The sequence below is a fragment of the Neophocaena asiaeorientalis genome, unplaced genomic scaffold (genome assembly GCF_003031525.2).
Source record: "Neophocaena asiaeorientalis asiaeorientalis breed wild unplaced genomic scaffold, Neophocaena_asiaeorientalis_V1.1 scaffold356, whole genome shotgun sequence".
Classification (NCBI taxonomy): Eukaryota; Metazoa; Chordata; class Mammalia; order Artiodactyla; family Phocoenidae; genus Neophocaena; species Neophocaena asiaeorientalis.
The window spans coordinates 158,887-183,032 of record NW_020172269.1 but is presented as its reverse complement, the minus strand read 5'-3'; the positions used below and the strand labels follow the sequence as shown (position 1 = coordinate 183,032).

The 24,146-nt window shown below is 57.0% G+C and overlaps 2 protein-coding genes across 6 annotated transcripts; one reads left to right on the top strand and one right to left on the bottom strand.

The window, feature by feature from the left end:
- Positions 1–12,054: 12,054 nt before the first annotated feature.
- On the top strand, positions 12,055–16,309 carry PRAP1 (proline rich acidic protein 1). Its single transcript, XM_024762118.1, has 5 exons — positions 12,055–12,219; positions 14,499–14,565; positions 15,216–15,265; positions 15,805–15,908; positions 16,038–16,309. The coding sequence occupies exons 1-5, from the start codon at positions 12,212–12,214 to the stop codon at positions 16,259–16,261; spliced, it is 453 nt and encodes a 150-aa protein (XP_024617886.1). The 5' UTR covers positions 12,055–12,211; the 3' UTR covers positions 16,262–16,309.
- Positions 16,310–17,443: 1,134 nt separating this feature from the next.
- On the bottom strand, positions 17,444–24,057 carry FUOM (fucose mutarotase). 5 transcript variants are annotated; one of them, XM_024762433.1, is made up of 6 exons: positions 23,970–24,057; positions 21,837–21,959; positions 21,540–21,638; positions 21,051–21,191; positions 20,884–20,957; positions 17,444–20,609 (listed from the first exon to the last, which is right to left on the bottom strand). In XM_024762433.1, the coding sequence occupies exons 1-6, from the start codon at positions 23,976–23,978 to the stop codon at positions 20,534–20,536; spliced, it is 522 nt and encodes a 173-aa protein (XP_024618201.1). In that variant the 5' UTR covers positions 23,979–24,057; the 3' UTR covers positions 17,444–20,533. The 5 variants fall into 5 exon arrangements, with proteins under 5 accessions (XP_024618201.1, XP_024618209.1, XP_024618215.1 ...); XM_024762441.1 differs by having other exon boundaries at positions 21,837–21,956; positions 23,970–24,025; XM_024762447.1 differs by lacking the exon at positions 21,051–21,191 and having other exon boundaries at positions 20,884–21,050.
- Positions 24,058–24,146: the final 89 nt, after the last annotated feature.

Here is a 24,146-nt window from a genome sequence, read left to right as displayed (position 1 = left end):
CTCTCCGTCTGGCTCTAGGCGCCTTGTTCCAGGCAGAATGCTGGGGTAGGGGCTGGGCTGCATCTGGGAAGCCCCCCCCCCCCAGCAAAATTCCTTTCCCTGCCCGAGTCATGCAGACCCTCTGGGCAGGCTGGCTGGGCTCATTCACACGACAGACACTTAGCTCCGTGGAATGGGAGGGGTCTTCCCTACTCCTCCCACCGGCCCCCTCCCTCCACGCTGCGCTGTGATTGTGCCTTCGACAGCGGATCAGCTGCTCCCCGCTCGCCGTAGGCTGCTGGGCTGGGATGTGGGGCGATGTACGTCTCCTCTACGAGGCTTGGGGAGGGGGCACAGGTTGAGCAGTGAGGTTGTGCTGAGGCTGCGATGGGTGGCTGGACGGGAGGGCACGGACCCTCAGCAAGCTTGGCTGCAGGCCACGTCACAGACTCGCTTTCACACATACGCCACCCTGGGATGCTGCGTCACTCGGAGGTATGCACCGGCGCCTGCATGTGCGGGCGGGCACGAGCGTCCTGTGTGCATTGGGCGTGCGTGTGACAACGGAGCGCGGGGGGCCTGCGCGCTTTGCAGAACCCCGCAAGGCCCCCGCCCCCGCGCCGCCCCTTCCAGGCCCAGCCGCAACGCCCACCCAGGTGCGCTCCCACCCGTTGTCCTGCAGGCCGATGGTGGGTTTGACTTCCAGTTCAAGGGCAGGTGGACTGCAGGCGCCAGCCCAGCCCTGAGAGGCCCAGGCGAGCGGGGCAGGTGGGGGGAGGTGCAGGTCTGCCCCCGGCTTCAGCGTCCCAAGTACCAGCCACCTGTGGCTCCGCACCGAGAGCCCGCGGCAGGCGGTTCTGGACAAATGCCCTCTCTCCGCTTCTTGGCCACGTCCCGCCTGCCACGCAGCCTCCCTCACCTCCGCCACCACCGTGCCGTTGCCGGCAGCGCTTCGTGATCTGGTCCGTCGGAAGCCCCTTCTGCCTCCCCCACCCCCTCAGGTAGAGCTGAACCAGTCCTGGAACTGGCATCCCTTCTCCACCTCGGGACGCCCATCTCCCACTGGCTCTCTCAGACCTGCAGAGGTGGAGCTGGCTCGCGGGGAGGGGGCTGCAGTCTCCATGGGACGGGGGGAGCTGATATCCAGCAGTCCTACCCCCACCCGAGCTGCCCTGCTCTACCGCGGACGGGAATCTGGGCGGCACGTCGGGTCTGTGCAAGGCTGGACACCCACGGCCCTTCTGGAACATCCAGGCAGGGACTCTTCCCGCGGAGGCCCCGGATCCTCGGGGGGGCCTGAGGACAACCTCCTGCGCTCGGGCCGACCCCTGCCCGGCCGGCTGCCAACGGGTCAGCCGCAGTTCCGCCCCCCCGCCACTCTCTCACCCCTGCACACGCCCCTCGCACATCCGTGCACACACACCAGTATACCTGCGACCCCCGCACACCCACCATGCACATCCGCGCAACGCACGCGCACACTCGTGCGCACACTCGGCCCCCCACCCGCCCCGCAGCTCCGCTCCACAAGGACAAATGTGCAAATGGCTCACAGGCGGCTCCAACGGGCAGCTGCAGCAGGACGCGGCCGCAGGACAAGGATGCGGAGGAAGGATGCGGTTCCAGACGCTTCTCAGCTGGGGCGCGGCGGGGGGAGGGGCCGAGCCCCAGACCGAGGCTGCCGTTGTTGCCAGGGAGATGCAGGCTGGAGGAGGCGAGCACTGCGTCTGCCGCCGCCGCCCCGCCTCCCACGCGTGCCCGTAGGAGCTGCGCCGCCCCCCCAACCTGTCACTGGCTTAGACACGCACACCGCATCCACCCACAGCACACGTCTCACACACACACCATTCACACGCTGCACACACATATACATACACCTCACACACTCACACCACCGCTCTGCAGGCGGGGCGGGGAGGGACAGACACCCTGGCCAGCATCCTCCCCTGGGGATGTCCAGGCTCCCAGGCACCACCTTGTCGGGCGCGCAGTCTTGCCCCCTTTGGTCCGCTTGGTTCAGGCACAGCTGGGTTGGGCCCCCACCCGCCCAGAGGGCTTCCTCCTCACGGCTCGGCGTCCAAAGCCCCGACTGTCCGCTTTCGGAGGGCAAGCCTGTGGCTCCTGGGAGACGCTGTGGCCCAGAGCCTGCACAGCGCCAGGCATAGAGCAGCCGACGCGCAGGCGCGTTGTCCGAGTGAGCAGGTGAGCGGGGGCTGTGGTCTCAGGACCCCGGGGCTCAGCCCAGCAGGGTCGGGGCTCCACACCTGGGCTCACAGCTGGCCGAGGAGCGATGGCGCGGCTGTGTCAGGCCTTTTTGCTGTTGACTAGTGCCCCATGTTGCGGATGTGTCCCGTCTTATCTATTCATTCGCCAAGCTCTGGACTGTTCGTGCCGGGTGTGTCTACTGTTGACAGCGTTGCCGCCAGCGTTCTTGGACTAGTGTTTGTGTGGACACAGGGCTTTCATTTCTCTTGGGCAGGTACTTAGGAGTGGAATTGCTGGGTCGTATGGTAGTTTACATGTAGTTTTTAAAGAAAATGTTTTAACTTTTTTCCAAAGTGGCTGCAGCATTTCATATTCCCATCAGCGGTGCAGAGGGGCTTGGCTTCACCCCCGCCCTGGACACGTGTTACCATCTCTCCTTTTTGCTGCAGCCGTCTGTATTCGCTCGCGAGGGCTGCCATAACTAAGTACCACAGACCGGGTGGCTTAAACAACGGGAATTATTTCCTTATGATTCTGGAGGTTGGAAGTCAGACATCAAGGTGTCGGCAGGGTTGGTTTCCTCTGGGCCTCTCTCCTTGCCTTATAGAGGCCCGCTTCTCCATGTGTCTTCAGATGGCCTTTCCTCTGCGTGTATCGGTGTCCTAATCTCCTTTTCCTTTTTTTTTAAGCCTTTAAAAAATAAATAAATAATTAATTATTGGCTGCATTGTGTCTTTGTTGCTGCGTGCGGGCTTTCTCTAGTTGCAGAGAGCGGGGGCTACTCTTCGCTGCGGAGCATGGGCTCTAGGCACGTGGGCTTCAGTAGTTGTGGCTCGCCGGCTCTAGAGTGCAGGCTCAGTAGTTGTGGAGCACAGGGTTAGCTGCTCCGTGGCATGTGGGATCTTCCCGGACCAGGGCTCAAACCCAGTCCCCTGCATTGGCAGGCGGATTCTTAACCACTGCGCCACCAGGGAAGTCCCTAACCTCCTTTTCTTATAAGGACACTAGTCAGAATGGATTAAGGCCACCCATATGACTTCATTTTAACTTAATTATCTCTTTAAAGACCATATTTCCACATACTCTCACATGCTGGGGTCCTGAGGGTTAGGGCTTCTACGTATGAATTTTGGGAGGAAACAATTCTGCTCATAACGCTGACCTCAGACCCACTAGTAGGATGAGTGCTATCTCAGTGTGGTTTGAATCTGCATCCCCATAACTAATGATGCTAACGTCAACAAAAATTACTCAGTAGTCCATCCAGAGAAGAAACAGAGAATTTTATTCAAGGCAACCTGAGGATTATGACTCAGAAAACTCTGAGGACTGTTCAGCTTGCTAGAAGTTGAAGGCACAGCTCTATACATTTTCAAGACAAAGGATTGTTCATCAAAATGACCCTGACATTTTATGTAAGGTTCACCGAAAATACGCACTCCAGCTCTACACGCATGAATCGAGTGCAGGTCACCACGACCGTGACAGACCCAGGAAAAGAAGGAAAAGGAGGGAAAAAAAAATGATCTTTTTGGTGAGGCAGAGATTCTTGCTCTTGAGGAGGGCCCAGGGCGGGGAGTATGGTCTGCTTAAATTTTCTTGTCTTGTCTTAAAAACATACATTTTATTCCATCATTAACTATACATCTCTTCGTGGGTTTCTTAGCCACCTGTATATCTTTGGTGAAATGTTTGTTTAAATGTTCTGAACATTTTTGAATTGGGTTGTTCGTCTTGTTGTTACTGAGTTGTTAAAACTCTTCATATATTCTGGATACAAGCCCTTCAGCAGGTAGAAGATTTGCAGTCTCCCCCGGTCTGTGACTTGTCTTTTCACTTTCTTGATAGTCTCTTTTGAAGTGCAAAAGCTTGTAGTTTTGATAAAGTCCAAGGAATCAATTTTCTCTTTTATGTGTCGTGCTTTTGGTGTTGTGTTAAGAACTGACCCAAGGCCATGAATATTTTCTCATTTTTTCTTCCAGTGGTTTTGTAATTTTAACTTTTACATTTAACATATGATGCATTTTGAGGTAGCTTGTGTGTACGATTAAGTTATAGGTCTAAGTTATTATTATTTTTTGCATATGGATATCCGGTTGTCTCAGCATCTTTTGTTAAAATCACTAATCTTTTCATGTTAAGTTGTCTTGACATCTTTGTCAACAACCAGCTGTCCATACATATGTGGGTTCGTTTCTGGATGCTTAACTCTGTTTCACTGATGTGTGTCTCAATCCTTATGCCTACAGTATGTCTTTTGCCACTGGGGCTTTGTAGCGTTTTGAAGTGGCGAAGTGTATCTGTTCTAATTTTGTTCTTTTAGAAATTGTTTTGGCTCTTCTGAGTCCTTCCATTTTCATATAAACTTTAGGATCAACTTGTCTATTTCTAAAGAGTTCTGCTAGAAATTTGATAGGAATTGCATCGAATCTATAGATTAATTCTGGGAGAATCACCATCTTGACGAAGACTTGAGTCTTCTAATCCATGAAGAAAGAATATCTCTCCATTTATTTAGATCTGGATTTTCCTCAGCTCAAGTCTTGTGCTTCTTTTGTTAAATTTATTCCCAAGTATTTTATTACTTTCAGTGCTACTATGAATGAAACATTCTCCCTAACTTCATTTCAAATGTTCATTTCTAGTATATAAAAACAATTGATTTTTGTATATTGATCTTATATCCTGAGATCTTACTAAACTCTTTCTAAGTATGGGATCATATCATCTGTAAATAAAGACGGCTATTTTTCCATTCCGGTTCAAGCATGATCTTTTCTTTGTCCTGCCTTGTTGTGCAGGCTGGACTCTACAGCACAATGTTGAACATCAGGGTGAGCGTGGACGGTGACGTCTCCTTCCCATCTGAAGGTGAGAGTTGGTGGTCTTTCACTACTGAATATGATCACCACTGTAAGTTTTTCTGTACATGCCCTTTTACCAGGTTTAGAAAGTTCCCTTCTACTACTTTTTTGAAAGTATTTTAAAAAAATCATCAATGGGTATTGGCTTCCTGAAAAAGAATTTCAGATTCTTTTTGTGTCTATTAAAATGATCATTTCTTTGTCTTTCATGTTATCTATATAGTATAGTACATTAATTAACTTTTTGAATATTAAACTAACATTGCATTCCTGGGATAAATTCTTTTTTATGTGTTGCTGGATTTCGCTGGTATTTTTTAAAATCTCATAATAGCTTTTTATTATGATTTTTTAAAATCAATTTATTTATTTTATTTATTTATTTTTGGCTGCGCTGGGTCTTCCTTGCTGCGTGCGTGCTTTCTCTAGTTGCAGCGAGCGGGGGCTACTCTTCGTTGAGGTGCGTGGGCTTCTCATTGTGGTGGCTTCTCTTGTTGTGGAGCACAGGCTCCAGGCACGCGGGCCTCCGTAACTGTGGCCCACGGGCTCCAGAGCGCAGGCTCAGTAGTTGTGGCACACGGGCTTAGTTGCTCCGCGGCATGTGGGATCTTCCCGGACCGGGGCACGAACCTGTGTCCCCTGCATTGGCAGACGGACTCCCAACCACTGCGCCACCAGGGAAGCCCTCGCTGGTATTTTTTATTAAGGATTTTTGTGTCAATGTTCAGGAGGAATGTTGGTGTGTATACAGCTTTCTTTCCCCTGTAATGTCTTTGTCTACCTTTGGAGGCAGGATGTGCTCTCACCTCCTCTACAGACTGTGAAAGGTTATTTTTGCTGTTATTCCTTCTCAAGCGTTTTCTGCAGGCCTCTGGTGTTTCTGACAAGAAGTCAGCTTTAATCGTGTTGCTGGTTCTCTGCGCAGAAGGAGTAGTTTTTCTCTTGCTACTTTCAAGATTTCCTCTTTGTCTTTGGGTTTTAAAGTTTAACTGGGGGCTTCCCTGGTGGCACAGTGGTTAAGAACCCACCTGCCAATGCAGGGGACGTGGTTTCGAGCCCTGGCCTGGGAAGATCCCACATGACGCGGAGCAACTAAGCCCTTGTGCCACAACTACTGAGCCCGTGCTCTAGAGCCCTCGAGCCACAACTACTGAGCCCGCGTGCCACAACTACTGAAGCCCGCGTGCCTAGAGCCTGTGCTCAGCAACAAAGAGAAGCCACCGCAATGAGAAGCTCGCGCACAGCATCGAATAGTAGCCCCCGCTGGCTGTAACTAGAGAAAGTCGGCACGCAGCAACGAAGACCCAATGCAGCCAAAAATAAAATTAATTAATTAAAAAAAATAAAGTTTAGCTGTGATACATCTTTGTTTTTATCCTATTTGGGGCTCATTGAGCTTATTGGGTTCTGTAGATAAATGCTTTTCATAGAATTTGGAATGGTTTTTGCCATTAGTTATTGAAATATTTCTTCTGTCCCTCTCTTTCCTCTACTTGTGGGACTCCACGTATGTGTGTGTATGGTGTGTGCCTGTGTGCGTCACATGTGTGTTGCTGTCTCACAGGCTCTGGGCCACCAGGGAAGTCCTTGGGATGCTTTTCATTGTTCTTTTTTTTCTCTTCCTTCAGGTTGGATAATTTCTATTTATGTCTTTAAGTGTTGATCTAACTTAAAGGTATATACTTAAATATGTCTTTTATTAAGCCCTCTAGTAAATTTTTTATTTTAGTTATTGTTTTTCAATTCCAGAATTCCCATTTGATTCTTTTTTAAATGTCACTTATTGAGATTTATTTATTTAAACCACTTTCATCATATTTTCCTTTAACTCTACACATGGCTTCCATTCATTTTTTGTTCTCTAAGTCCAATGCCTCGGTCCACTAAGAACAGTTTCTATTACCTGCTTTTCTCCTGGATATTGGTCACACTTTTCCTGTTTCTTTGCCTGTCTTGTAAATTTTGGTTGGAAAATACATGTTTTAATTGGCTCATCATTTGTAACAAATATACTAACCAATGTCAGCTACTAGGAGGGGAAATGGGGATGGGGAGAGGGTATTATGGGAACGCTGATTTTCTGCTTAATTTTTCTCTAACCCTGAAATGTCTTATTAGGGGACTTCCCTGGTGGCCCAGTGGTTAAGAATCTGCCTTCCAAGGCAGGTGACATGGGTTCGATCCCTGATTGGAGAACTAAGATCCCACATGCTGTGGGGCAACTAAGTCCTGGCGCTCTAGAGCCCGCGCGCCACAACGGCAGATCCCACGTGCTGCAACAAATATCCCACGTGCCGCAACTAAGACCCGACACAGCCAAATAGATAAATAAATATTTTTTTTAAAAGTCTATTAACCAAAACAACTAGATGTCTTAGATTATATTTTGAAACGACTGTGGATTATGATATTTTCCCCTGAGGGTAGTGGTTAGCTGTTTAGCAATTTCCTGGACTAAATCTGTAGACTGTTTCCTTGTGGTGTGTGGCACTCATCTCTCTGCCAGGGTAATAGATAAATGACAAAGACCCTTCCTCTTAGGACGTTATTTTCAATGATACTTGTTAGTGGTACAAGGACCAGAATTAGAAAAAAATACAGACTAGATCCTATGTGTCCAGTGACAATAAATGGGTGATCAAAGGGTAGTCCTCTGCTTCATATTAGTGTCAGTAGGTCCCCTACAAGTACTCAGAATAAACATTGCTTAAGGGGTCGGAATGTTACACATTGTCGTTTTGTTGTATGAAGTATTGGGACAATTGATAAAATTAGGATTGAGAAGATTAAGGACAGTGTGCTCCCTGTTTGTTGTGAATGGATCATACAATTGTGTTTGCAAATAAGAAGTATCATTCTGGCTTGATGTAGGGGGCTGTGTTGAGGAGGTTAGGAGGAGTATAAGGGTCTGGGTCCCCTAGAAGGTCGGATGAGACTAGTACCAGTGTTAGTGAGATTACAAATAGGAACAAGGCATACCAGATATCTTTAATTGTGCAGTGTGGATGAAACGGGATTTTGTTCATATCGGATTAGATCCTTGTTGGACTCTTAGAGCCTGTTTCATGAGGAGTAATGGGTGAAGAACTACTAAAGCTGCAGCAATCAGTGAATGGGAGGATAAAGTGGAAGGTGAAGAGCAGGGGAAAGGGTGGCTTTATCCACTAATCCTCCTCAGCCGCCTTTGGCTGGGTTAGTGCCAATGGAAGGACTTGCTGGAAGGAGACTTGTAACGTAATGTAACTCGCCACAACTAGAGAAAGCCCGTGACAGCAACGAAGACCCAACACAGCCAAAAATAAACAAATTTATTTTAAGAAAAAAAAGCTATTTAGCCTCATGATAAGATGTAACCTGTAAATGCTGTGGCTATTAAATAGCTGGATGATTCCAATGTCTCATGTCTCTCGGAAGCTGTAAGATCCGTAATACAGACCTCTCCCAACGTGGGTAAACAAACAAGCAAAGAATATGGAGGCTCTATTTCCATTAAGTATCGGCTAATTCATCCATAGTCTCCATCTTGGTAGATATGGATTATGGACAAGAAAGCAGTTATTGATACATGATACATGATAAAGTATTGCTGGGAATAACCCTGTTAAGATACGTAAAATTAAACAAATACCAAGCTGAGAACCAAATTTCATCATGATGAGAGATTTGATGGAGCTGGTAAATCAATAAATGAATCGTTGACAGTTTTGCTTAATGGGTAGGTTTTTCTAGTGTTGGTCATTAGTGGGGTTTTTAAAATAAATTCATTTATTTATTTATTTTTGGCTTCATTGGGTCTTTGTTGCTGTGCGTGGGCTTTAGTTGCGGCGAGCGGGGGCTACTCTTCATTGCGGTGTGCGGGCTTCTCATTGCGGTGGCTTCCCTTGCTGCGGAGCACGGGCTCTAGGCACACGGGCTTCCGTAGCTGTAGCACGCAGGCTCAGTAGTTATGGCTCACTGGCTGTAGAGAGCAGGTTCAGTAGTTGTGGTGCACAGGCTTAGTTGCTCCGTGGCATGTGGAATCTTCCTGGAGCAGGGCTTGAACCCATGTCCCCTGCACTGGCAGGCAGATTCTTACCCACTGTGCCACCAGAGAAGCCCTGGTCATTAGTGTTTATATAGTTGAAAGACGATGATTTTCATGGCATTGGCCATGGTTACGCTCCACATAAGAATAATCATGACATACGCTGGATGTAAGTACACTTTGGTAGTTAGTTTTGAGGGTTTCCTTCAAAAGCTTCCTTACTTATGGTGGGCTTGGGTTGATCGTGAGTGGTTGAATTGGTTCTGGCATTGTAATACGTTTTGGCGGGTCATCTTTGAGCTTAATGGTTTCTCAGTCTCTTTAGTGGGACTGTTGTTAGTTCGTGGTTATACAACGGCTGTGCCTACGGAGCAGTAGCCCGAGCCTTGTGTTTCTAACAAAACTGTCTTAGGGCTGTTTCTTTGGGGGTTGATAATGGGGCGTGCAGTGATCCTTTTGCTGAAAAAGTTGAGGAGCAAGGATTGTGTTTAAGTTGAATGGGGTGGGAACTGAATAATTTACGCTACAGGAGATTCCGACTTTTTCTGAGGAAGCTACAGGAACGCTGTGTAGGGTGGTTACGGTACGTGACTGGTGACTGTTACGGGTTGGTCCCTGCTTATTGGTGCTCTGGTTAAGATGGAGATTACCCGTGGACATTAAATAGGGTTGTACTTCAGTGTAACGAGGAAGGAGAGCAAACGTAATTTAACTGGGCCTATACGTGTCTGCCGTAGGCTGTGAATAATAGCTTTGGAGCATATACAGAGCGTGGCTTTGAAGAACGCACGTGTGACGGTGTGGAGGCGTGCTAGGCAGGGTTTTCGCTGTCGGTAGTTGGTACAATGAGGCCTAGTTGACTCGAGAGGAGTATGTGCGCGGAGGCAGTGATGAATGTACCGACCCCTGTTACGAGGATGGGGATGTTGGACCCTGAGATGACGTTACTGCCCCCGAGCAAGGGCGCTTGTCCCCTCGGAGCAGAAAGCAACTCCTGACAGCGGGTGTCTGCAGCGAAGAAAGGGTTTATTTGCAGGCTTTAAACAAGGGCATGAGGGACAAGCCTCAGATCCACTCAGACCCGCTCAGATAAGCCTCCGACCAACTTGATCTTTGAGGGGATTTTTTAAAAAGGGGAACAAAGAAAGAGGCTGGGATTCGTCATCGTTTTATGACATTTCTGTGACATTTCTGAATCTAGTTTCAGGAGTCAGGCTGTCTCTGGTTTACATTCTCAGGCCAGGCGGTCCATGGCTGGGGGGTCTGTGAGCTCATCTTGCCCTGGAGAAACAACCTGAGTGTGTATTAACGATGATGTCTACAATGGCAATTTCAGTACATCAGTGATGTTATCAACAGCAGCCATCTTAGTCACCTGACTCTGGTTGATTCGTGCTCAGTTAGCACAGGATTGAGGTCAGAGGGAACAAGAAAGGGAATAAAGTTTTGGGTGGAGAGACGAATCCTGAACTCAGTAAGGGAACTCGGTTTTGGGGGGACTTGGTGTCACTACTACAAATAACTCTCTCATTAAGCTGCTTGCTGGCGGCAGGGCTGCATTTGTAAGCCTTCTTAAGAGTCGTCATCGCCATTAGTGGAAGAAATGTTTAGGCCACGGGCTAAAATTGTGGTACGGCTGTGAATACGTTCGTGATTTGAATGTGCCAAGCAAAATAGTGTAGATGACGTGAGGCCATGAGCAGTTCTAAGCCCCTGCGACATCCAGGTGTCGGGTAAGAACACGCGCTGCCAGTGGCCCGCGGAGCAGCAGCGCGAGCGGGTCGAGCTGGTAAGAACACGCGCTGTCAGTGGCCCGCGGAGCAGCAGCGCGAGCGGGTCGAGCTGTTATAACTATTCCTCATTAGGATGACGTAAGGACTGGCTCTGCTCTGTGGCTTTAAGGGGTTTGGGAGTTTGGGTGCTGCAACTGCAGGAACCGTAGATCCCACCGTCGGGGCTTCTACACCCGCCGTGCAGTCAGAGGTGTAACGCGTAGGGGGGTGTTTTTACTGTAAAAGCTATTGTGTATGTTAATCGTATGAAAATATTGAATCGAGAGTCAGATGCTGCTTGGGTTCGGTACTGGATCATTAAAAAGTTTGGGGGGGCTTCCCTGGTGGCGCAGTGGTTGAGAGTCCGCCTGCCGATGCAGGGGACACGGGTTCGTGCCCCGGTCCGGGAGGATCCCACATGCTGCGGAGCGGCTGGTCCTGTGGGCCATGGCCGCTGAGCCTGCGCGTCCGGAGCCTGTGCTCCGCAACGGGAGAGGCCACAACAGTGAGAGGCCCACGTACCACAAAAAAAAAAAAAAAAAAAAAGTTTGGGGAAGGCTTCCCTGGTGGCGCAGCGGTTAAGAATCCGCCTGCCAGTGCAACGGACACAGGTTCGAGCGCTTGCCCGGGAAGATCCCACGTGACGCGGAGCAACTAAGCCCATGCGCCACAGCTACTAAGCCTGAGTTCTAGAGCCCACGAGCCACAACTACTGACCCCGCGTGTCGCAACTACTGAAGCCCGCGTGCCTAGAGCCCATGCTCTGCAACAAGAGAAGCCACGACAATGAGAAGCCCACGCACTGCAACGAAGAGTAGCCCCTGCTCGCCGTAACTAGAGAAAGCCCGCACGCAGCAATGAAGACCCAGTGCAGCCAAAAAAAAAAAAGTTTGGGGAACCAGTGATATTTCTGAGGAGTCCAGCAGCTGCGGCTGAGGGCCCAGCAGGCAGGGTGGGCTGGGACGCCCTCCGGCTTCCATCCAAGCAGTCAGCCCCGCTTGGGGGAGCATGCCCCTGGGTGACAGAGCCCAGGGCCAGGGTGGGGCGGAGGCTGTGCGAGTTCCTGCGTGTGGAGAGGTGGGGGGAGGTAGGGCTGCGTCAGGTGGCTGGAGCGGGCAGAAGTCGAGTGCTGGGGAGGGTCATGCGTGTGACATACAGGTGGACTCAGTCACCTCGTCAGCCCAGTCAGGATCCCAGCCCCGACCTCTGTCCAGACACGCCCACACAGGGGCCATAAAGGCTCGAGAGAGAGGAGAGAGGGCAGGGAGAACGAGGACCGGACGTCTGGATCCCTGGGCCGCTGGCTAGCTGGGTCTGCAGCTGCAGGTACCCCAGAGCGCTGTCTACACTGAGGAGGGGACCCCAGCATGAGGAGGTAATGCCCAGCGCCTGCAAACCCTTCACCCAAACACCCCACCCACAGCTTTGCTGTGTGGTCACTTGAGTCCAGGAGCCCTGGACTCAGGGAACAGCCCCTGGGGCACCTGGGTCCCCAGCGCAGGCCGGTTTCAGAAGGGGGTCGGGGCTCCGTCTGCAAACCAGTGTCTGGCTAGTTCCCAGGAGCGCCGGCTCCTCCTGGGTGTTAAGGGCTTGGGGACAGAACTCTTCCTCCTGAGTCCTCCAGAATGATTGTAGCCCCTGGCTCCAGCTCCAAAGGCCACCCCTGTGGCTCCTGAGAGAGACCACTGTCCCTTGGGGTCCCTTGAACCTGTGGAGAGTCACCCAGGAGCCCCTGGAAGCGGGTGGGAGGCACCAGGGCCAAAGAAGGCAGGTCTGTGACTGACGAAATGAAAGTGGGGGTCAAGACGCTGAGCCGGGGCTGGAGGCTGGGGGGCGATGCGGGCAGGGCAGCTGGAGCCCAAGGGGTCGTCACCCCGGGAGCTGGGGTGTGAGGCCCGGGGAAGCACTGGGGCTCCTCCAGGACCCTGAGGTCAGAGGCCATTTCTCCTGAGGGGGTCTCCCTCTGCCCCCTCCACCTGTGGCAGGGGTGGGGGGCCCCTCCCCCGGGTGGGGGGCCCCTCCCCCTCTAAGCCAGAGCTCTCCCCGGCCCTCCTGTCCTGGGGGTTTCTCCTAGGGGCCCCAGCGTGGGCCAGGGGCGGGCTGATCAGTGACATGGGGACCTCTTGGTGTCCAGAGCCTCTGTCTAGGGAGAGGCAGGGTAGCTGACCAGACTGGGCCAGTGCCCTGCAGGCCAGGGCAGGCCCCTGCCTTTTGCCCCCTGGGAGTGCAAGGGAACCTCCACCCCAAAGTGCTGAGTCACCCGGAGGAGCGAAGGTCTTTGTGGGGCTGGAATCGGGCATCAGGCAGGAAGCCTTGATGGGCCGCCCCTGGCCCCTCCCCCCAGCCACGTGCTCCCAGCCCGGCCCAGCTGCGGAGCAGAAACCTTCCTGCCCACGGAGTGACACTGCCGAGAGATAGATGCACTGAGGCGTGTCAAACATTCTGAGTTTATTTAAGCAAAACTCGATTCAAATCGGGGCGGCATCCAATCTAGCAGATAGAAAGGAGCTCCAAGGAGCTGTGCAGAGTGAAAGACTTCTACAGGCCGGAGGTGGGGTGAACAAGGAAGTTCCTGTAAGCGAAGGGCGCTGGTTGTGGTCGGGTCACCTTCCTTCAGGGGAAGGCAGGGCCGCGAGTGCCGCCTGGCGGTTCCGGATTGTCTGGCTCAGGGTATTTCTTCAGATAGTTCTCCGAGCATGTGTGGGAAAGGGGCAACTCTGAGAATTTAGGGGAGGGCAGGGCAGGGCAGGGCAGCGCCCACCCTGTACTGAGGCCTCAGTTTGGTGATGAAGGCTCTCAGCCCAGCAACTCCACTGGGGGCCTGTTGTCTTGCATTTTAATAATGCAAAAGACACGGGGCACATGCACACCACACACGCGCACGCGGCAATGCACACGCACAGGCACGTGCGGGTACCCTAACCCCACGCCACGCATCCCCGCCGCAGTCAGCCCCAGCCGTCCTCTGCTCTCCCGACCCGGCCTGTCTTGGGTGAGGCCTCCTCGCTGCTGAGTCCTTTAGTCGCCTTCTGTCCTGTGCGTCCCTCCACACTTCCTGCCTTCGGCCGTTGCTCCTCAGAGCCCCTGCTTGGGCTGGGTCCTCAAGCTCCTTGAGGTCAGGCTAGACGTGTCCCGGCGGAGCACCCCATCTTCCCCGCCCCTCCTGGGCTTCCCGCCCAGGTAACGCCCCAGCGTCCACCCACAGCTCTGGGATAGAGCGAAGTGCCACCTGCCTCTGAGGAGCCACGGGCACCGCCTCAGGGGTGTTGCGGGCTTGAGCACCTGCCAGCTGAGCCCCAAGCCCACGCCCCATCAGTGCTACAGCCCCACTGCACCAGGCCCCGACGGTGTGGCCGGCACAGGCCGCGGAGCCAGAGGCAACGCTGGGACCACCAGATCCACGCAGTAACCCGGGCCTGCAGGGTGGGGTCCGAGGGCCCGGGAGCAGGTGTGGGCCTGTGGAGGCCCCATCTCTGTGCCTGCATGGCCTGCTCTGTGACGTGGGGGACAGTAAACCACCTGTGGACCTGATCAGGACCCGGCCCTTGGCCCCCCTGGCTGGACCATCGCCGGCCCTGCCAGGCGTCATGTCTGGAGGTTGTGGGGCAGAGGCAGAGGCTTGCCTGTCTCTCACTCTCCTCCCTGGTCCCCCAGGCTTCTCCTGATCACCAGCCTGGGGGCTGTGTTTCTGCTACAGGGGAGCTCAGCATGGACCCCCCAGGTATGTGCGGGGTCCTCACCCAGCCGCCCCGTGGCTTCCGCCCTCAGCCCCATCAGCAGGGGGTGGAGAAAGGCACCAGCCGGCCTAGGGCAGGGGAGGCGTGGCACCCATGGGACTGCAGGTCCTGTGCACCGGGCGGGCCCGTGGGCACTGGGGGGACCCTCAGGATGAGGGGAGCGGCCCTTCTGCGGCGTCTGATGGACAAGCCACAACCACCCCAGGTGAGCCAGGTGGAGGAGGGGGCCTGATGACGCTCACCTGTGCTGTGAAGCCCAGGGCACCTCCACATGCAGGGCTGCCCAGGGGCCAGGACTGTGCTGGGGCCGTGTTCTTCACCAGCCCTACACCCTGAGAGTGCCAGGCGAAGAGGGAGACACAGGAGGACCAGCACAGCTGTCCCACAGCTGCCGGGCACCGGTCACTGGGCTGGGTCACCCGTTTCATTTGCTCCCCTGCCCCACTGGCCCCGCAAGGAAGTATGGGCAGAGGAACCGGCTCCCCTTCCTCAGGCCACCAGGGGACAGGTGGTGCAAGTACAGACCCCATGCTGTCCCCAAGTCTCCCCCAAAGCCACACGGCCTTCAGCCAGTCCCCAGAGGAGGACCCTTGGAGGACCACACTGAGCCTCACTTGCGACCTCTCTCCCCCAGGTCCTCGTCCAGACCAAAGGCAAAGCCGGGGCTGAGCAGGACACAGAGGAGTGAGTGCCCCCGGCAGCCTCTTGGCGCCTTCCCCTGCTGTGCCCCCTTCGGGCCTGCTTTGAGCTGGGGGCCTTCATGCACGGAGGGGGCATCCTGTCCAGCAGCTTTGGGGAGGGGAGGCACGGGAGCCCCTGAGATCCGTGAGCAACTGAGCAGAGCGCGGGGCCTGGAGGATCCAGTCCCCTCTCCTGCCCCGCCCAGCTCCCCTGCTCCCCCGTAGCCTCCAGGGTGGCTCCCACCCGGGGTGGCCAAGGCAGCAGACTGAGCCAGCCGTGCCCCCTTCCCCTACCCACGTGAGACGGCCGGGCAGGCAGGAGGATGCAGCACCACCTGTAGACCGGGCTCTGCTGATCTCTGCACAGGAGGGAGCCCCGGCCAAGCCCATGGAGCCTTCTCAAGGCCTCCCCTTCAGGGACCTTCCCGGGCCCGACGTCCTGGGCACGCCTGGCCCGAGGGTCTGGGTTGGGGGTGGGGCAGGGGTGCTGTCCTAGGGTCTCCCGCTGCACACGGTGACCTGACCCAGACGCTCTTGCTACAGGGCCTGGGGCGCCCGAGCGGTGGAGCCCCTGGAGAAGGACAGCCAGCTCATGTGGCTCTTCATGGCACCAAAGCTCTTGGCCACCACCGGGGAGAAGCAGCAAGGTCAGGGCAGGCGCTGTCCCCTGGGGAGGGGGGCGCAAGTTCATGACAGGGGGCTCGCAAGGGGCCGACTTGGATGAGTGAAGCCTCGGGAGGGAAACTGAGGCCACACTTCCCTCTGTCTGTCCCTAGGTGCCGAGGCCCTGGCAGAGACTGAGGACACCCTGGGCCGTGTCCCAAGCCCCAGGTGGGGCCCTGAGCCTGACCATGACAGCCTGCACCACAACTGGCCCGAGGAGGCCCAGGGGGAGGCAAGGCCCTGGGCTTGGGTGCTGCCACCTCAGCAGGTGCTTCAAGGGCCAGAGGAGGACCGAGACCACATCTACCACCCCAAGGAGGACCCCTGGGAGCCTTGACCCCCCCACAGCTGCAAAAATAAACCCTGCAAAGAGGCGGCGGCCACATATGTCTTCAAGAACAGTGATTGTGGGCCCCACCTGCTCTGTCTGGGAGAAGGGGGGCCACAGGCTGGCCCCAGGCAGCCCCAGGCTGACGCTTGGCTCCTTGCACCCAGCGCCCATGCGCTGGGAGCCGTCTGCTTCCCCCAGGCCGCCTCATGTGCTGGGGTGCGGACGGAGCTACTCTGGGCTCCCCGCGGACAGGGCCGGAGAATGGAAAGGACTCAGGAGCAGGGAGCCCAGTCGCTGACTGCTCAGGGACAGGGGGGCAAGTGGACAGGGGGACAAGTGGACAGGTGCTCAGGGGGACGGGGGACAAGTGGACAGGTGCTCAGGGGGTCGGGGGACAAGTGGACAGGTGCTCAGGCAGGTGCACAGGTGAGTGGGGGTGGACTTGGGCCCAGCCTTTCTGTCCTCATTTTCTGGGCAGTTGCCGGCGCTCTCTGAGGTGACCAGTCCTCTGACACGGCCTGGCTCAGCAGGCCTGATGTTGCAGACGCAGGTATAGGGTCACTGGAATTTTCCACAAGTTGTACATGTGCTGGGGCGTGTGCAAGTGCAGGCGGGGTTTCTGTGTGGCAATCGCGCTCCGGCATCGAGCGGGAAGCACTTGGTACCTGAAACTTCCTCGCTGCCCAGACTGAGCCTGCTGGGGGCTAAGACAGAACGAGGCTCCCGGCTGCTCCAGAGACCGTGGGTCTGTCCTGGGGACCTCACGTGCCCTACAGCTCCTATGTCACCCCACGGGTCCCAAGCTCCTGGAGGCCTCAAATGGCAGCCTCACTCCAAGATGCGCTGCTCAGAGGCGTACATGCCTCCCGGCTTTGAGGCCCCACAGACAGAAGCTCTTTTGCCCCCAGTACCAATAAGGAGACTGAGGCCCCGGCGGTGACCTGCTCAGACCTGAGGTCGATGGTGGCCACGGCCCTGAGCAGCCCAGGGTGGTGTTCGTGGCCAAGTCTCTCTCCAGCCCTGCTGGAGCCAGGTCCCCAGTGGGCACTGCCTACCCCGAGGGCACAGCCGGAGACCCACAGGAGCAGGGGACTTGGGGGTGAGCAGGAGACACTGGCAGAGGCCACAGGCCAGCTCAGCCCCCTGTGACCCTCGCCCCCCAAACTCCCAGGTGCACTGCCGCTGCTCACCCCTTCTACAGAGGGTGCTGAGCGTGGATCCCCTGCCTCTGCTCCCCGGCGTCACTAGGCAGTACTGCTTCTGCAGAGTGACCGCTGCTGGGTGAGGCATCCAGGCAGGGAATAAGACACCTGAGGTCCTTCCCGGGAGCCGCAGCCCTGGCTTCCCTAAGCCAGGGAAGTGGTCCTGCTGGGGACCCTGGACGCTGCACCTGCATCTGGGGGCACAGGCTCTTGGCCAGGCGGTGCCCAGCGACCCTCATCCCCACACACCTGAGCCACAGGGCAGCTGTGACCCACCACACCTGTGGAACGTTCTTCCTCAGTGGATGGCTGGCAAGGGTGGTCTGTGCTCTTCCCTGAGTCTGAGCATTGGGCTGAACCCAAGACCCTTCTGGTGGGCACTGGGGCTCCCCAGCAAGAGCCTGGACTAGTGGAAAGTACTGTCATACTGTGACTTATAATCAGGAATGTGTGTGGTCTTCATCCCTGATGCTGGCACCGAGCTCCTAAAACCCTTGGAATTTCCTGAGTGATGGGCGTGATAAAGTTGTCCTTTGCTGTGTGACTGAGGTGACTCTGGGAAGGTCCCTAAGGATGGGGCCGGTTGCAGGGAAGTGACCAGGAATAGAGGTTTGGAACCTCCAGCCCCACACCCAGACCTCGGGGAGGGATGAGGGGCTGGGGGTCAGATCAATCGCCAGTGGCCAGTGACTGAATCCAACAGCCTGCGTAGTGAAGGCTCCACAGAAACCCAGAAGGATGCATCTGGAGAGCTTTGGGGTGGTGAGCACGTGTAGGTGCAGGGAGAGGGGTGCTGGAGAGGGAACAGAAGCCCCTCCCCGTACCTCGTCCACCTGGCTGGTCCTGAGTCCTATCCTTGTAGGATAAGCAGTGATCTAGGGAGTGAATGTTTCCCTGAGTTCTGTGAGCTGCTCTAGAAAACTGAGACTGAGGAGGGGTCAAGGGAACCCTCTATCTACAGCCAGTCGGTCAGAAGCCCAGGTGCCCCCCTGGACTTGGGACTGGCATCTGGAGTGGGGGCATCGTGGGGGGCAGTCCTGTGGGACTGAGCCCTGAACCTGCGGGATCTGACGCGTCCCCGGGCAGGGGGTGTCAGAACCAAGCGGACTGCAGGACACCGGCTGGTGCTGAGGGGCTGCCTGGCGGTGGGGGGAGCCCCCTGCCCTTCCCCCCCCGACACATAGTGGAATTGGTGACCGGAATCATTAAACGCCCTAGTGCCAAAATGGGCAAGAGATTGACCACTCATATCACCAAAGAAAACAGAAGGCACACACACCCATGAGATGTTCAATGCCATTAACGGTCAGAGAACTCACCGCTACAGTCCCCTTAGAGCGGCTCACGGGAAAGACGGGCAGCCAGGATGAGGGCCAGGGGCTGGAATGCACATTCCCAGGGCTGGGGATGTAAACCAGCTCAGCTGCTTTGGAAACGGTTTGGGAGTTTCTTACAAAGTCACACATACACACGCCCTACGGCCGAGACTTGACCAGAGGTGTTTGCTCAAGAAATGAAGGCTCGTGTCCACGCAGACTTGTGCGGGTACGTTCACAGCAAGCTTATCTGCGATAGCCAAGAGCTGAAAGCAACCCGGCGCCCCCCAAGAGCTGCCTGGATGGAACACGGCAGCGTGTGCACAGCAGAATCCCGCTCTGCAGCAAAGTGGAATCATCGATGCGCACAGCGCATGCAAACACACACACCCCACCTCACCGTGAGCACGCAGAGGGCATGCACGGCCTTCCACTTACACGGAGTTCTGCAAAGTGCACATTGACCAGCAGGGAGGGGGGCGGACCAGTGGGGGCAGGGCAGAAGGGGGGGATGGAGGTGCTGGTCCAACACCCAAACGAATTTAACTGAATGCTTTAAACGTGAACAGCTTATTACTGCATGTCAATTCAACCTCAATAAAGCTGTTTCAAGAGAGGCCCGTGTGTGGCTGGAAGCGGCTGGCCGTGGGGTCAGGGGGCTGAGATCAGCCCTGGCAGCGGCGGGCCCAGAACGTGGTCCCTTCCCCAGGCTGAGCCCCAGACCTCCGCCCAGTGGACCTATCTGCCTTCCAGGCCCACCAGCTCCTGGTCCTAACCATGGGAGCCTCCCCCGAGCCCTGGGGATCCCTGGTCATCCCAGCTCCCACGCCCACGTGCTGTGAGAAGGTCTGGAGGAGCAGGGAGAAGGCCCTCAGGGAGGGACCCTGTGCAATGGCCAGTGGGAACTCCGCCCACCCCGGGAGACCCAGTTTGAGAACGTGCCGGGAAGCCGTCACAACCTCACAGGCCCCCTTTGCCTGGGTGCCTCGCGTCCTCCTGTCCTCTACCCGCCGCCCCGGCCATCCCCAGACCCACTCAGGCTCATGCGTATTCAGTAGGCGCTCAACCACCAGAGCGAGGGAACACAGGCACCGGGCCCAGCACCCCCCACTCCAGCTGACGGTGTGGTCAGCTCCCAGAGGCTCCAGACCAGCCTCTGGGGCTGAAGGAGCAGCCCCGGCCCCCTCTTCAAGGGCCACCTTAGTGACTGCAGCCCACTCAGGGCTGCCTGGGTAGCTGATGCACCCACCCCCAGGCCCCCTTGCCATGTGCTGTGTCACCCAGGCCCCTGCCCAGGCCCTCTGCGATCTCCCCACGCGAGGGTCTCGACCTGTGTGAACTCTCATCCCGAACCCAGGGACTTGCCGAGTCAGGTGACCCAGACCTATGGGGGGGGGGAGGCCTTACTTCCCACCTGAGGGTTCACCGAGACTGGGTGGGGTCTGCCCTCCGGGGAGCCCACAGCCGCTGTTGCACTCAGCACAGAACAGGCCTTTGTGAGTGAAGATGGAGCTCCTGTTTAAACCTTTGGACTGTATGTTGGCAAGTAACTGCACTTTTCCATCATTTTCCTGAACTGGGATAATGCCAGCCCTGGTCAGCAGAGGCCCCCCCAGGACCCGCTGGGCCCCTGGAGCCCCTGGCTGGGTGAGCTTTGAGCGCTGCCGGGCAGGGCCAGGCCAGTTCATCTGCCGCTGGGCATGCCTGCTGGTGGCGGCGTCGGGTTCAGGGTTCCAGATCCCTCTCTGGGCGGGTGGTCTTCAACAGGCCTGGAACAGGGCATCGGGGGCCGGCAACCCCTTCTTGAGGATGAGGTTTCCGTAGAGGGCCGCCTCCCTGCATAAGGAGCAGGCTGAGTGCCGAGCTGGGATGGACAGGACTGGGGTGCCCAGAGCCCTGCTCTGCCACCCACCCAGTGCACTTTCAGCAAATCCCTCGGCTCTGCCATTCCCCGTGGGGCATCTAGTCTCCGACGGGGCAGGGGCTGAGCAGAGGGTGGGGAGGGCTCTGCAGTGGGAAGTGGTAGGGGCCCAGGCTCGGCCCAGATGCAGCCGGACCCAGGCAGACCTAGGAGGACCCAGTGGACCCAGCAGGTCCAGCCAGAGCTCACCCAGTTGTCACAACAGCAAAAGCCTTTCTGGTCCACTCATAAAACTCAAATGTCTCTATCGTGGCCAGGGGGCTCTGGAAGGCAAGGGGGGCGGTTGAGGGCCCCAGGCCCAGTGGGGCATCAGCAGATTCTCCAGGCTGGGGTCCCCAGGACGCTGGGCTCCTGACCTGCGAGGGTTGGGCGGACAGGTGCACAGGGGGCTGTGGTGGCCGCCTGCCTGGGGCCCTTGAATCGTCTGAGCTGCCCTGGGGGTCGGGGTGGGGCTGCTGTCCAGGACGGGAGCCCCGGGTCCTCTCTTCAGGAAGGTCCTGCCCAAGATCTGCTGGTGGGTGGTCCCGGGAGGACAGGCCCGGCCCCTTGAAGGGTGGGGGGCTGACAGGCAGCATTGGGCCAGGCCTCTGACCACAGATGGGGTTCCCCGCTTTCCCCTGGCTCCGCACGGACAGGCTGGGATGGGTGAGGATCCCCGGGCAGAGATAGGTCAGGGTCCTGGAAGGGAGCGGGGAGGCAGGGGCAAGGGGTGGCCATACCCCTGGGTAGAAGCTCGCACAACCATGGTACAGGGTTCGGGGGGGGCCTGTCTTTCACTTCTCTCGGGACTCCAAGGAGGCACAGAGGATCCCTGACCCCTTTCCTGGTGGGGATCTCAGGCTCACCGCACAGCCGGCCCTGGAGAGGATGGATTGGTAGCTTGTCCACACTGGGGTCTGCAGGCCCCTCTCCCTGTCACTGGGCACCAGCTCCACGACCACAGCCTGGAGACAGAGGGGGGTCAGCTCTGTGGCCCCCTGCTCCTGCCCTGGGTGCCTTCAGGACCCTTTGTTGGGTGACAGTTCAGGGCTCCTCTGATCAGGCTCAGGGGTCTTTGGGGACACGGGTCCTACCCCCTACCCAAGGCAAGTGGCCCCCCTGAGTTCTGGCAAAGGGTAAACTGAGGCCCAGAGCAGGCTTACCGGGCTCTCCACGTAGCAGTCCAGTGGTAGCAGCTGCAGCACGGCCTCCAGGCGCTGAGGGATGCCCAGGCCTGAGGCCAGAGTGCCGACCTCAGACGCCGCTGTCTCCCGCCCGGCCACCTGCTGCCCGTGGGGTGACACTTATTGAGGTCACACTGGTGTCTCCCCACCCCGGCCACGGCACCTGTCACTGTCTTGGCCCTGCCCATCCCCCTTCACTCTACCACACGGGTTGTTGTTGGTGACCCCCAAACACTCGTCCACCAGGAGGGGCACCTGGGCCACCTCCTTGAACCCAGAAGGCCCTGGAGATGACCTCCTTGTGACGAGGACAGTAGGGTCTGGAAGAAGGCCCCTCTGGCCCCAGGCTGCCCCCAGACCTGCCCCACTTGGCTCCAAGGGCCCCTGCTCTCCCGAAAGTTGGTTTCTGATTGTTAAGCTAATGCGCGCTCATTGTACAAAACCAGGAAATACAGAAGCCCACGAAGAAAAAGAACCAGCTGTAATCTTACTACGTAAAGGAAACCCTGCTACTGTCGGAGTGCATTTCCTTCTGCCGTTTTCCCTCGTTTCAGCAAGGTTAGACTTTTCTGCACATTGGACGCTGAATGCTAACCGCACGTTTGCCGGGGTGTGTGTGTCACCTCTGGGGGCCGCACCGTGACTCACTTATGCCTTCCTTCTCTTCCACCATGTGGGCCTTTCCGTGGCCACCCCGCGGAAAGGGAAGAGAGCACCTCGGGTTACCTGGCCCAAGGTGTAAACTGAGGTACAGCGGGCTCAGCTCCCTGAGCAGGGGGGGAAGCTGGGGCCACCAGGTCGGGAGCGCCCTGTCCAGGGGGCTGTGTTTACCCCACAGTTCACATCTCTGTGCCTTTAGTGGCCTGAACTCTGCAGGGAGAGTCGTGTTCCTGCCTCACAGCATTGCTGGGGGTGGAGGCATCCAGGCACGGCCCAAGCCCAGCCCATGCCCCCCGTTACCCTCAGGACTGCTAACCCCTCTCTTACTGTTACCTCCTGGACCTGGCTCCAGGGCCCTCCCAGCCTCACCTCCCACTGGGCCCTGGGGGGATGAGAGGGTTTTAAGAGACGGAGTGTGCGGACACCTGGAACGTTTGGGGCCCGGTCACGAGTGGTGGGATTCTAGAGCAGAGTAAAGGCTGAATACCTGACCTGGGCCAGGAACCGCTGCTCAGCCAGCCAGGACGGTGCCAGGCCTTAGTTTCCCCATTTGTAGGAAGACACCAAGTGGTGTGTGAGATGGGGCAGGAGGCCCAGGCTCACTTCTGGGGGCTGGGGGCTGCAGGGAGAATCTTGAGGGTCCTGGCACTGAGATTTCCTGGGTCACTGGTGGGTTATTGAGGAATTGGTGGGGGTAGGAGCAGAGCTGCAGCATCTGGTTAGCCCAGAGGCCGGATGACAGCCCACCCTCCCCACCCCGGCCTGCAGAAGGTGGGGCTCACCGTCGGCAGGGATCTCCTCTGGGCCACACCTGCAGATGCAGGCGGTCGGGAAGTTCACGTCCTCACGAACTGAACAACCAGCACGGTTAGACACTCGCGGTGGGTCCGCGCAGCGCACCCTCCCCCGCGGGCTTGGCCGCAGACCCAGGGTCGCCGGTCAGACGCGTTAGGACACGCCCACTGCCCCTCCCTTCCCGTCCGAGAGAGGCGGGGAGAGGGACCACCAGGCGTCGGAGGAACTGCAGGCATCGCCCGAACGCTGCCCGCAGTCCCGCCCAGCGTCCGGCCACGCAGCCCGGCCCAGGCCCACGGCCTCAGGAAAAGAGAAACCGCTGCAAACGTCAGCGGACAGCCCAGGCGAGGCGGTGGTGGCCCCTTGGGGGCCGTGTGGGGAGGGGCTGGAGTAGGAGCTGCACACAGGGCCTGAGGCGGGGCGTGGGCTTGGTCGCCCGGGACCCCGCACACCCGGGCTGAGGGAGGAACCGGATCTGCCGGACACAGCCCCTCTCGGACCAAGGGCCATCGTCCTCGTGACCACCCAGGCAGGCCTCAGTTTCCTTGAGGGCGCGAGGGCGGCCAGAGCAGTGCCCCCACCCAGGACCAGAGGCCCCGCCCGACTTCTGTCCCCGGCGGGTGGATCCCCCAGAAGCTCTGCGCCCGCCACGCTCACCGATCTCATCTCCGTGCCCCATCCGCGCCAGGGCGTAGAGCGGCTCGGGGGACGGCAGCGCGGGGACACCCTTCAGCACCACCCTGAGGGCTGGGCCTGAGAGGGCGGGGCGGCCACGAGGGACGGGGCCGGGGAGGGCGGGGCCGCGTGTGGGGCGAATCCTGGAGGGGAGAGGGG